Here is a 13,552-nt window from a genome sequence, read left to right on the forward strand (position 1 = left end):
ATTGAATTCACTAAGAATTGAAGAAGATACCTCGAAGAAATCTGAAACTCTAGCTTGAAACTTGGAGAAGAATCCTTGAGAGAATTGACTTCCTTGCCTTAGAGATTTTTAGAAGAATGATTTGGAATGAGGAAAATTTTAAATAATTGTGTAGAAATAGGCTTGAACTTGGCCATAATTGTGTCTAGATTCATTGAACCAAACTTGGAAAATGACACAAATACCCCTTATTAAAAAGTCAAATTTAAATCTACGACTGGGGTCCTACGAGTCATTCTCAAGTCTACGATTCGTAGACCTGAGTCGTCTTGCAGGCTTCTGAGAAGACCCTGATTTCAGGATCTCTGATTCTTCCATACCGTTGTGTCTACGACTCTTCAACTGGACTATGAGTAGTAAACATGACTCATCCTTCAAGGTATAAAAACCTAAATTTTGAGGGTCTCTGAACTTTTCTTACGAGTCATGTCTACGACTCGTAAACTTCATTACGACTCGTCAAATTTGTTCGTCCTACAGGTCCCAAAACCTGCAAATGTATAGGTATCTGAAGTTTGTGTACTAGTCGCCCTTACGACTAGTCAACAGGACGACGACTCCGTAATGACCCGTTAGGTAATTTTGAGAATGAGTCCTCCTCCTTTCATAGAAGACCCTTTTCGTTAATTTAAGTCAAAAATTTTGGACCTTTCGGTAACTTTGGCTAATTAGTTGAAGAATAATTTTAGAGAATTAATTTAATTGGTGGGCTAAAGTGTTAATTTATTTAATACTTATACCACTTTTTTTATATTTAATAAAATAGGTTAGTAGGATTTGTCACTTTTAGTACATGATTAATTTAGAGAAAAAAAAGAAAGAAATAAATAATAATAAAAGAAAAGAAAATAAATAAATAAATATATATATATATATATATATATATATAATCTAATGGTTTAATTCCATCAGATGTAGGCAAAAAGGCGAGAAAACGAGAAACAGAAACTGGAAAAAAAATACGAAGGAAAAAAGAAAAGAAAGGGAAAAAGAAAAATAAAGAAGAAGAGAAAAATAGGGATTTTTATTCCAAAGCGCCAAGGTAATTATTCTCATCATTTCCATTAAATTTTTATGCGATTATGAACATATTTTTAGGGTATATTGGTGAAGAAATAACGCTAAAATAAGAAAATATAACTCTAGGGTTCTTCACATAAAATTTTGATTTGGGGGTCAAATAACGATCCGTTTAGCTTAAATTTGACATGTGAGTTTATTTTATCATGAATGAACATAATTGGAAAAAAAAATTCAGATTTAACTTCAATGACTCAGGATGAATTTTTGACCCAATTTTTTTTATCTAAAAATAAATATAGCAATATGGGTGTCATTGGATTCGTATTCTTATGAAGATTATGTATTTAAACAGATTTTGATCATTCGGAAGCATTACGAAAGGCTTAAGTTTTAAAGTGAATATTCAATTTAATTGAGGTGTAACCCTAGTTTTGAAATTCAGAAAATATGGGAGTTGACATGTTAAGTGGCATCAAGATTAGGAACGTGTTTATAGATTTGCTTAAATTTTTGGGTTTAGGCTAGACATATGGTAATAAGGGTGTTGTTAGTTTTAAAATCTTATTGTGATTATTTATTTGATTAGATTACGTTGATTTGGAGGCCTAACGAAAAGGGAAGTCTCAAGTCCCAGAGTGATTGCTTAATTAATTAAGGCAAGTGAATTTCTAAACCTCAGTTTAAGCTTGTAGATGCTTGTATTTTTGTGTTATATGTATTAGGGAGTAATGAGAATTGGACTGGGTTATTGACTATATGATTGGCCTTAAAATGGAGATGAAGGGTATAAAATGGTGATCTAATGACATGTATTGGTGGAATTGATATGTTATGATTATGGTTTTATTTTGAACATGTGAAATGACTATGTTAATATGAGATAGAAAGAATTATTGTTGTTGTCATTTTATTATCATAAATTATATGAACATGAATTGATTGCATTGGTTCTGACATATTGTGTTGAGACTGAAAATGATATGAAATAAAAGGGGTCGGACCACACACTCTGTGGTAGGTATTATGAAATAAAGGGGTCGGACCACATGCTCCGTGGCAGGATATATATATTGAGGGGATGGGTCACACGCTCGTGGCAGGTTACATGGACAGAAATGTTCCCCATGGGTTTCAGACTTTAATTCAACGGATGTGTACCGATAGGACAGACATGCATCATCTCATTGTATTGCATTGCATTTGTTGATATTTGTGAAATTCGTGTTTACCACTTATTGATTTGTATATGCTGAACTTGATTTGATATGAGTATTCGTGGACTGTATTACTGTTGTGATTGTACAAGTGTAGAGTTGGACTGGTTTTATGCAGGTTGTAGTTAAGGAAGTTCGGTCGGGAGGGAAAGAGTACTTGTATCTATTGAGCTTTGCTTAGTTTTAGTTATCCACTTGCTGAGTACCGTGTTGTTTGGTACTCACCCCTTGCTTCTACACTTGTGTAGGTTGTAAGTCCAGACCTGCTTGATCTCCTCGCATTTTATACCACATTCGCGGCTATCAACTCGAGTGTTGAGGTAGCTGTTACATCCATCTAGCGGACACCTCTTACTCTTTAATATGTTTTAGTCCTATTCTAGAGACAAAAACATTATGACTGTATTCTCTTTCGTACTTCAATAATATATTAGTGGCTTGTACACGTGACAACCAGTCTTGGGGATTTTGAGATTATTTATTTGTTTTTGACTAAGTTAAACCTTGCTTTATCTCAATTACTTCCGCATTTACTTTCCATTGGATATTAGGCTGACTTATCTCGGTGGGTTGAGATGAATGTCATCACACCCGAATTCGGGTTGTGACAAAAATGATCCTGTTGAGCCGTAGGACCTCACCTGACAAAGTTTCCGGACAAGTGCAAAGACTCCTCTACGACTCATTTCTACGAGTCGTAGAAACCTCTATGAATCATAGATACGATTGTAAACTTGGATCCAGTCAACATTTTGGAAATTTCTCCTTCGTTTTAACTCTCTAACTTTCGAGGTCTTACAATTCTTCGGCTCAATATATTCAGCAAGATATCTACCTAACTCAGATTTACTACCTAAACTTCCACTAACTTCTTTATGCCTCACAAATTGTTGTTTTGTTCTCATTGATCCACTTTTTTGAAAGTTATTGTCACCACTCACATTAGTTATACTCGATGAGTTCCAAGATGAAGTAGGTGAAGATGATACAAAGAAAGAGGTTTTTGATAATTTTTTAACATAATGATCAAACAAAGCTTTCATATATTTATCCATTCCATCAGTAAGCAAGTCGTCAATTTCTTTTTCAAGCATATTCACAATTACAAAAGGAACATAATCAAGCTTGTTACGGCTTACGAGGATCCAACACAGATGATATAAAGATCATCTTGTTCATTTTATCTGGCTCACCTCAATATTTTCTAAACTTTTCTCTCATACTTTCTGCCATTTTTTTCAAACTAGAATCTTCATTTTGCATCATCTCTTTCAGAATAAGATCAAGCTCACCAATTTCCACAAAGTGCACATTATTTGTGACATACTTTGAACTAGAGAGCTTCAAAGTAAGTATATAAAAAGTTTCAAGAAACTTAACCATAGACCTCACTTTGTCCCAATCAACACTGTGAGGATACTAGCACTAGTTCCATCTTCACAAAGATGGGTACGGAGATAATCAAGGAATCCAATATCGAGATTTTAAAATTTGAAACTGAAACAGACCGAATAAATTGAAAAATTGAAATTAAATTTAAAAAAAATCAATTTGATCAGTTTGTTTGGTTTGAACCAAATTATGCCTAGCCCTACAACAAGTCATCTGATTTCAGAATCTCTCGCAACGAATTCTAGTTGTTCAAAACTTTGGTAAGCTCATTTTTTATATATATATACATACTTATTGTATTACTAACATAATTCTAAATTTTAAATTATCATTTGACTATAGGTAAATCAGGAGTTTAAGGATCTAAGGAAGTTGATACAAGACAACTTCATAATCATGTTGGAGGCCATCAACAAGAAGAACACAGATCCTAATAAACTAGTTCAGGTATCTGACCAAGAATTTCCACCAGATTCAACAATCAATAACGATCATCAGTCTCCTCTAATTGATCCACCTTCTGATCCCGGAATAGAGCACCCAGGTCAATCAAGTAACATAAACCACCCATAGGTAGCATGTTTTTACTTTTTATTTGTACCATTTTTTACAACATGTATCTATATAGTGGTATACATATACATGTCATGCATCAACCATTAGGTTTGTATAATCACACATATCCTTTATATAATTCAATATTTATACAAGTTTCTCAAAAATATATTTTGTATAAGGAAATACGCATATACATATTGACTTGACTTTTTAATTTTTTTATTTTCTTACAAATTTAAGGATTCCAAGAACGATGATTTGTTGCTTGATCAGATCATGTCAGAGGTTTGATTAGACATACATTCTTTAATTTAATTATTTATACAATATCTATAATTTGTATTTGTATACATTTCATTTAACCTCTATTTTGTAAGGTTGTTTGTCTGAATTTGCATAATGATTCTCATAAGGAACTAGAGTTCATGGGTGAACAAATAGACGTCAATAAAACACCAGCTGTGTGTATTTAATTATCTATCATTAATTCATCTCAAAGTTTTATACATATACAATTATTGAATTAATTATTATAATTTATAAATGTATAATCATAAATATAGTTTATACAAAGTCAATATTTGTACAAGTCTCTCAATATATATCTTTTGTATAATGAAATGCACATATACAGATAGTTCTAACATTTCAATTATCTTGACCGTTATACATTCAAGGCTTCCAACTTGGATGATCTGTTGTTTGTAAGATCATTTTAGAGGTTTGATTAGACATTCATCCTATAATTTCAATTATCTATATAATCTATATAATTTGCATTTGTATATATATTATTTAACCTCTATTTTTATAAGGTTGTTTGTCAAAATTTGAATAATGATTTCCATGAGGAACCAGACTCCATCGACGATCAAACAGACGCCAACAAAGCACCAACTGTATGTATTCAATTATTTGTTATTGATTCATCTCAAAGTTTATTAGTTATTGTTTATTTTTTGAACATTTTAACGTTGTTATTGTTCAATTTAATCATAATGTATCGCCTATTGTTGAAAATGGTTATCCAGAAGAGGTCCAAAAATAAGAATCTGTGTGTGCTCATGAGTCCGCTCCATTTGATTGTGCCAAATGTCACGCTCCGAGAGGGTACCCTAGGCGTGGCCAGCACTCGAAGATCATTGTTGATCCTGAAGTGAACCACTTGGTTCAATCACATATCTAATCACTCAGCGGAAGACTCAATATGAATTTAAAAGACATTCACTTAAAAATAAATCCCAAATTAACTCCATATAAAATAATATTTTTTCAAGAACAAGTTTGAAAACTAAAACACTTACTCAATCTTATCACTATCCATCTATGAAGCCTCTACCACTATCAAGAAGGTGTCAATGATAAGCCCATGGCTACCCAAAAGAAAAAACTCAAAGTAAAAATAAAAATAAACATGACCCCTCCAAAAAGCAAGGAGGTCTTACCACTATCAGGAAAGAAGTAGATCTTCAATGGAGCCCCTGTTGATGATCTCTAGCACATGTCTCTGCATCATGAAATGATACAGGTTCAAATTGACGTCAGTATATAGAATGTACAAATATGTAATATAGCAGAATGAAACATATTCAAGGTAGAATAACATCAACTCAAGTAACTCAATTAGGAGTAAGGAACTCAATCGGGATGTCATAAGTCCAAAACAAGAGCAATATTTAGACAAAGACCAATCATATACAATCCAATCCAATTCAATCTAATTAGAGTACTATTAAGACCTATATGGGAGTTTCTCTTATCCGGCAACCATCATTTATGAGTCAATGATAGTACAACAAGCCGACATTATTGTCATGTCTATTCAATACCTTGCCAGGTAAAAACGAATCAACCAATCATGGATCCAAAAATCAATCAAGTCCCATCATTAGGACAATAAAATAAGAAACATCCGACTTAATGGTTCAATCCTCTCCTACGTTTTGTAATGTAGTTATTGGATTCCAGTTGTTACTTACTCTTACTCAATTTGATGCTTGATACTCTTCCCAAGACTCAAAGCTCATAAGACAATCAATCGAAATCAAATCAAATTAATAAGTCTCATATGGACTCTTATCAGTTCATCAGTTCTATTAAATCAGTCCTATCAACAAAACAATTTTCCAATCATTCCCAATCATTTATTTAAGAGTAGTTTGAACAATCATTTATGAAATCATTTAGTTGAGACCATTTACTTGGGTTCAGTTATGAAGATATAAAGGACTATCAAATTTTATCAAAACTATCATCATGCTCACATCCCAATCACAATCATACATTCACAAGTTCAAGGCTCTAGACTCAATCCTTAGGCATATACAATTCAATATCTATCAATATGCTATTAGGGTTTATGAAACAAGTAGTTCAAATCATTTGTTCAAAGAACTCATTCGTAGAAAAGTATGAATTTATCAATAATCAGTAAAACGTGTAAATTTTAGAAAAGAAATTCTCAAGAAACACATTAATGAGACTCAATCCATTCACAATCAACCTATCACAATCATGGGCATATGAAGGAATAAATTTTATGTTTTAGTTCATCCTTACATAACTGAGATTCGTAAAACAATCGAACGTGAAATGGGTAAAAGTGTACGCTTGAACCCTAGTCTCTTTTCTTCTCCGATCCTCGATCTTCAAATAAACTAAGTGTTAATAAGGCTTAGGCATTCAGGGTACTAATAAGAGACTCAAAATAGTCCCAAAATATTGAGTTTTTGACTTTAAAAGGGTGGGAAAAGACAAGAATATCCTTTATAAAAATTGACTCTGGCCGTATACGGATCAGTTCTACAACTCGTAGAAACTTCTACTGGTTAAAGAAACCTACTTGTAGACTTGGAATGAAAAAGGAAAGGGGGTCTACGACTCTGGTCTACGAGTCGTAAACTACTCGATGAGTCATACACTCAACTCGTCCTGCAGATTTTTGAAATTCTGGAAATACTGAGTCTCTAAACTTTTTCTACGAATTCATAGACTCTTTGATGAGTCATTGACTCCACTAGTAGAAGTGACTTAGAGTTTTGAGTTTTTAGCTAAGTGTAAAGGGGTTCTACGAGTCATCTCTCCGACTCGTAGAAATCCTTATGAATCATAATGTCAATCATAGGCAGGAATATCAAGTTCAAAAATTTCACTACGTGTTGGGCTGCTCTACGAGTCGTGCCTACGACTCGTAGAACTTTCTACAGGTCGTAGAAAACACTCGTGGTTCACTAGGTCAGTCCACCTCATCAACTTTTCTTATGATTATTTTGACTCTGTCTAGGCTAGAATAACATGGGGTGTTACACCAAAGACGAATCTCTAGCTGACTGTACTGAAGAAATAACACTACCCGCCCCACCTATTTTGTGTGAAGAGGTCCAAAAATAAGAATCTCTGTATACCCCTGAGTCAGCTCCATCTGATCATTTTAAAGATCAATCTCCTACTGATTGTTCCAAAGAAACAACACCGCCAGCTCCACCTGTCAAGGAAGATGTTGTATCTCCTATACCAGTTCAGATGGACCTCATGCTGTTTCAAAGATGGATGCAAACATACCTCAATCCCAGTTTGAGTTGACTGATCAATTTCTTCCAAGCCTTAATCTCGAAAAAAGCATTATTCTATATCCATAGGTCATTGCAGACGATCAGACACCATTACCGATCCAAAGGGTTAGGCATCCAAGTCAATATAATACATCACCATATCTTATATTTTTTTATCAGATACAGGTATAAAGTAATCTTTCAATCACCAATTCTATACATAGAGACAACATTGTTATTCATTAATCTCAAATCAATCATTTATATATTTCGGGGTGTTCGTCAAAGTCCTCTTTAATATTTGATTTGAAGCATTCATATATTGATATGCCCGATACTGAAGACACACATATCTTTGTCAATTTCTGTAAATGGTTAAAGAAAGGTCTATTAGTAGGCATCATACCAAGTAAAATTTAGTTAATTTAGTTCCTTAAATAAACTAAATTTATACATTTACATTAACACACCTATTCAGCTATGATGTATATATCTACCTAGCACCATATACATTTAACTATATCAGAATATGTATAAATTTATATTTTTAGATTAAAAATTTTCTTCATTTACAGGAAGAACAACTAGGACCGATTCAAAAGGCAAAAAGTAGTCTTAAGACAATGCATTAATTTTGGTGTTATTACAATTGAGGACAAGAATGGCTCACCAAACTTGCTAATGAAGGGCAGTTGCCCGATGACTCGATATAATTTTTTTTCATTGTTTATAATATACATTTATTTTTTAAATTTGTATAACAGTCATATTTATAGAAATTTTAATTTTATTTCGTTCAACACATAGATTTGATCTTCTACTATTTAAGGAAAAAAGCAAAGTGTTCCACTAATTCAGAATATAAGTTCAGCACTGTCGATTGTAATTTCAACAATTTAATACATTGCATCTGAAAAGCACGCTAATGTACCATAGCATTCGGTGGACAATATATTCATTACTGTCAATGTGAAGGAGAGGTTGCATTAGGTATTGATTGTTGTATTCTTCGATGATCAATGTATAATGGTGTATGATTCAATCAATCCTGCGCTATACCATTCATTTATTGATAATGAGGTCAAGACATATGCCCAGCTCATACCCAAGTATCTTTCTATGTATGATTTTTACGTGAGGGATTGGATGTATCTTCTCACCCATAATACAGTGCATACTCTGATTTTGATTCATTTAAAATTATTTATGCCAATGATATATCACAGCAGCCGGAAGAAATCTTGTAAGTTATTATTCATTTTATTCTGTTTTATACTATCTTGCCAAAACATCTTATTTGTTTTTATTTTATAACTTTTAGGAATTGTCGAGTACATATCACAACTTATGCAGAATATCTCAGTTCTGGCAATGGTATTTTAACTTTACTTGATCCAGAATTAATGTGTATCAAATAGTGTCACTGGGGTCGAATTATGGCATGCAAAAAATTAAATCTGACTCAATTAATGATAGTGAGGCACCACCAAAACCTACCAGGACTAGGACTGGTTGTGATAGTGCTGAAATAATGATAATTCAGTAGAATTTTAGTTTTCAGTTCAGTTTCTCACTGTACGCATGACTTATATTCATTTTTGTATATAGCAGACATTGCTTGGCAATGTAATTTTTTCATTTTTAACTAAGTTTCTACGTTACTAATATTGAATCTGATAACACCTTTTTATCATAAGCAATTCATGTCTCATGTAAATTTATTTAGTTCCTCCTTTTTATTTGTATATCGTGTAAAATTATATAAAACAATTCTCAAATAAATCAACATTTGAATATATTTATCCTTATAAAAATTGGAAACAAATAGAAAAAAAGATATTGTCTATATAAAAATGGTGGGTATAATAACTTATATAAATACAATAAGTAAATGATATAATTATATATAAATACATGCGCTCCTACTATATTTATATATTCTAGACAAGTATGCAAATAAAGTTTCTAAATAATTATACAAATATATTACATAAACTTATACAAACAAAGATGCGAACAGAGATATTATGTGTAATTGTACATTTATATTCTACATACTTATACAAACAAACTTAATCAAACAAAATTATCCTATATACTTATACTATTTTATTCCATTGATATAATCAAATAAATAAAGATATTCAGATATTTTCTTACCAAAAATTATATAAAAATTTCTTTTAATAAAAAAAAGTTAGATGTATACAAAAGAAAAAAACTGATGAATATTCGTTGATGGAGTTAAGGAATATATAGTTTGTTGATCATATTGTACCCAATTTCTAATCAAATTTTATACACTTTTCCATTAATAAACAAACTGTCAAAAAAATGACACTAAAAAAATTACGGTATATAAAAGCTATTGTCGTAATGTATCAAAATATTTATTATAAGAGTAATATCCAAAATACAAATGCAAAGCATTTTCAATTATATAGAAGTTCAAAATATTAATCCAAACTAATGTTCCTTAAAGAGCTTGAGCCTTTTTCTTACATGAATGCCTATTGTGACTTGCAACTCCACATGAACAACACGTATTCTTTTACACAGTTTCGAGCAACTCTTTTGAACCCTTTGCATAAATTTTCTTTCTTGGCCTGCCAGCACGTCTCCTGAAATTTGGAGGCAGAACTTCATTATCCAATATGTATTCAACTATCACCCACTCCTTAATATTTGGTAAAAAATATATTGGCATCTCATAAATCTTTAAGACAATCTTTGGTTTGTATAAATCTGAGCAATATTCATATGGTGTTAGATTTTTCGATTTCAATACAACCCAAACATGTTCATTTGTTATTTCTTCATACTGAAACCTTCCACAGGAACATATTTTTTTAGAAGACACACCACCAAATTTCGGCCATCATCAATCACATTCTGTACGTATTCAGTCAATGATACAACCTGTTTTTTATACACAAATAAAATAATAATTTGTATATATATTTTTTATATATATATAAAGAACAATAATACCATTATTTTTGTGTTCATTGCTTCATTCTTCATGAGTATCTCATGATACTTTTCAATCAATGATGTAAACATGTTGGTGACTTTCTTTTTATAATCATGATTCCTCCTTCCAAACATCAGTCTCACCTGCTCTAGAAAATCACTGATTAGCAATTCTCTTGTTGATACTAGTACAATATTTAGACTCTCTGCAATATTCGATGTCACAGACAATCCTCGATGAACTTTTGCATAACACCTAGCCCATTTATCATATCCAGTCAGCTTTAAGTATTCTTTTAACTTTACATCTACCTTCTCTATAGTCTCCATTAGCCTATGAAAATCAACTCTTGTACACGTCTTGGCCATTGTATAGAATAGAGCAGTTAGTTTTTCATGCGATTTTTATATTTCTTTTGAACATTATTCCACAAGTGCCACAAACAAGCATAATGTGACACATCAGTATACACTCTCGCAACAGCATTTATAATGCTCTCATTTCTATTAGACACAACAAACATATTACTCCTTTTCCTATATGCCTCTTTTAGTTGTTCAAAGAAACAAGTCCAACTTGCATTATTTTTCAGAATCAATCACACCACAAGATATGACCTACAGTTGAATTTATATACAAATCAATATCAATGCAATATATAAACATAAAAATGTTTGTATATCCACATTAAAAGTATGGTATGTATATATAAATATAGATATACACAATATATATATACACACACATAAAAAATTGAACGTGATATACCTACTCCATCCGTAGTATTTGCTGCAACAAAAGTTTTATTATATGGTCCTCTTAGGTGATTTTCATCGACAACAGCTACAAGTCTGGAATGACCAAATCCTTGTATAAAAGTACGCAGTGCAATAAATACGTACAAGAACTGATTATTAACTGTTTTCTTCAATTGTATATGAGATCCTGGATATGTAATAGACATCATATACAAATAAACAGACAGTTTGTTGTAGGATCCAGCAGAGGTACCCCTAAAAGATATCAAAGCCTTCTCTTTAGCCCTCCAAGCACACATGTAATTAATATTAATTTCGAGATCTAATTTCACATCATTTTTTATATCCGTAGCTCTATGCTTTCGTTTGTGATCTACAAGCTTAGGTTTGATAATTCCTCCAATCAAATTACTTGTTAGTTGTTTTTGGGAATATACTTTGTCCTTCAAAGGACATGTATGATCCTTGTTGAAGGCACTTATTTTGAACATTTCATACTTGTTAATATTCATTACCTTCATTTGCCATTTACACTCTTCAAAGAAACATTGAAATGTATAGCTACAATCGAAATTCACTTTAACTTATCAGTCCAAATATATAATAATATCAGATACACAAATATATACAATATAACAATATATACACACAACTAAATATTCAGTAATAACACAATATGTACTCATTCAACTTCAAAAATACCTGATCGCATTTGACCTCTCAGTTGTATATTAAAATCTTTGTGCAATTGCATATTGCTCCATAATAGATTTCAGATTATCTTTGTCCTTGTATACTTGTTCCTCCTCGACATACTTAAAACATGGATCTAAAATAACCTCATCATAGCACTCCACTATAAATGCACCAAGTGACTCTATCAATTTCAAAATTGTCAACTGATGGATCTCAAAATGATCAACTAAATTTGTACAAGTTGACTCTAAAATACCCTCCTAACTGCTTCTTGAACTTTCACAAAGCTCATTGTTAGGGTAGCACCCATCAAATTCAGTTATACAAATCAGATATTTGTTAAAATTATTTATAGCCTTTTTGAGTATTACATAGATTTTCACACCCATGCAGTTGTGTATCAACATCGGTGTATTGCTTTGTCCTTTCTTGTGCTCAATCTGCAGTCGCTTAGTATTCACATCAATAAAAAGTTGATTTGAAATCGCCTTATACAACTCTGAATATGATGCATTCTCCTTTAACACAATCCACTCAATAGTATAATCAACGTAACAATTTTTATCATCCCATATATCAGAATGCATTACCAATGTTGCTAAGAAACTCATTTCTGCATATGGTTAAATGCAATAACAAAGAATACATTATACAATTCAAGTTATTATATATTGACACTAATTATACAGTATCTACATTATTGATACAAGAATGAAGTCTTCATACAATAATTAGCTTATATTCAAACAAATATATACAATAACACTATTTTAATACAAATTTATACAACATCACTATTTTTATACATATACAAAGTTGTTTTATAAATATTGTATATAGATATAAATGTATAACTATAACCATAATTATATACAATTTATTTGTATATGTACAGTAAAACCTGTATAAATGCATATGTTTGGGGCTGAAAAAATATTCATTTATCGAGATTATTAGTTTATCGATAAATGCATAAAATACTTATTTATCGATAAATAAATATTTATTATTTTAGAGAGTATTTTACAGTATGTGCCATAAAAAAGAAAAAATATATTTGAATTAAGAATTTCAAAAGTTTAAATCTAGAAAGATAAAAAGTGTAGTCTTTGCATATTTATTATTTAAATCTAGGAAAACTAAACGAATTTAGTGATGTTTAATGTTTCTAAGTGTATTCATGTATATAGAATATGAAGAGATTCTATGTTAACTATAAAAAGAAAAAGCTAGATGTTTAAAAATCATAATTCAAGTATAATGTCTTCTCATCATTTGAAAGACGTACAAAAATCATCTTTAACCAATAAAATAAGAAATAAAATATGTGAGCATAAGAAAAAGAAT

General features: G+C 31.2%; 2 protein-coding genes across 2 annotated transcripts; both read right to left on the minus strand.

Moving 5' to 3' along the window:
* Positions 1-10,328: 10,328 nt before the first annotated feature.
* LOC129892787 (uncharacterized) lies at positions 10,329-11,119 on the minus strand. The gene is made up of 3 exons (XM_055968336.1): positions 10,895-11,119; positions 10,606-10,696; positions 10,329-10,522 (listed from the first exon to the last, which is right to left on the minus strand). The coding sequence occupies exons 1-3, from the start codon at positions 11,117-11,119 to the stop codon at positions 10,329-10,331; spliced, it is 510 nt and encodes a 169-aa protein (XP_055824311.1).
* A 17-nt stretch (positions 11,120-11,136) lies between these two features.
* On the minus strand, positions 11,137-12,030 carry LOC129892788 (uncharacterized). Its single transcript, XM_055968337.1, has 2 exons — positions 11,520-12,030; positions 11,137-11,297 (listed from the first exon to the last, which is right to left on the minus strand). The coding sequence occupies exons 1-2, from the start codon at positions 12,028-12,030 to the stop codon at positions 11,137-11,139; spliced, it is 672 nt and encodes a 223-aa protein (XP_055824312.1).
* Between the last annotated feature and the right edge of the window lie 1,522 nt (positions 12,031-13,552).

The sequence above is a fragment of the Solanum dulcamara genome, chromosome 6, assembly GCF_947179165.1.
Source record: "Solanum dulcamara chromosome 6, daSolDulc1.2, whole genome shotgun sequence".
NCBI classification, from domain to species: domain Eukaryota; kingdom Viridiplantae; phylum Streptophyta; class Magnoliopsida; order Solanales; family Solanaceae; genus Solanum; species Solanum dulcamara.

Excerpts from the sequence above, each read along its gene's own strand:
- LOC129892788 (XM_055968337.1), bottom strand. The coding sequence starts at position 12,030 with ATGAAGGTAATGAATATTAACAAGTATGAAATGTTCAAAATAAGTGCC. Across the intron at positions 11,298-11,519 it reads AAATACTACGGATGGAGTAG|AGGCATATAGGAAAAGGAGT; the intron begins GTATATCACGTT and ends AACAACTAAAAG.
- LOC129892787 (XM_055968336.1), bottom strand. The coding sequence starts at position 11,119 with ATGGCCAAGACGTGTACAAGAGTTGATTTTCATAGGCTAATGGAGACT. Across the intron at positions 10,697-10,894 it reads TCAGTGATTTTCTAGAGCAG|GTTGTATCATTGACTGAATA; the intron begins GTGAGACTGATG and ends TATAAAAAACAG. Across the intron at positions 10,523-10,605 it reads AAAATATGTTCCTGTGGAAG|ATTTATACAAACCAAAGATT; the intron begins GTTTCAGTATGA and ends AATATTGCTCAG.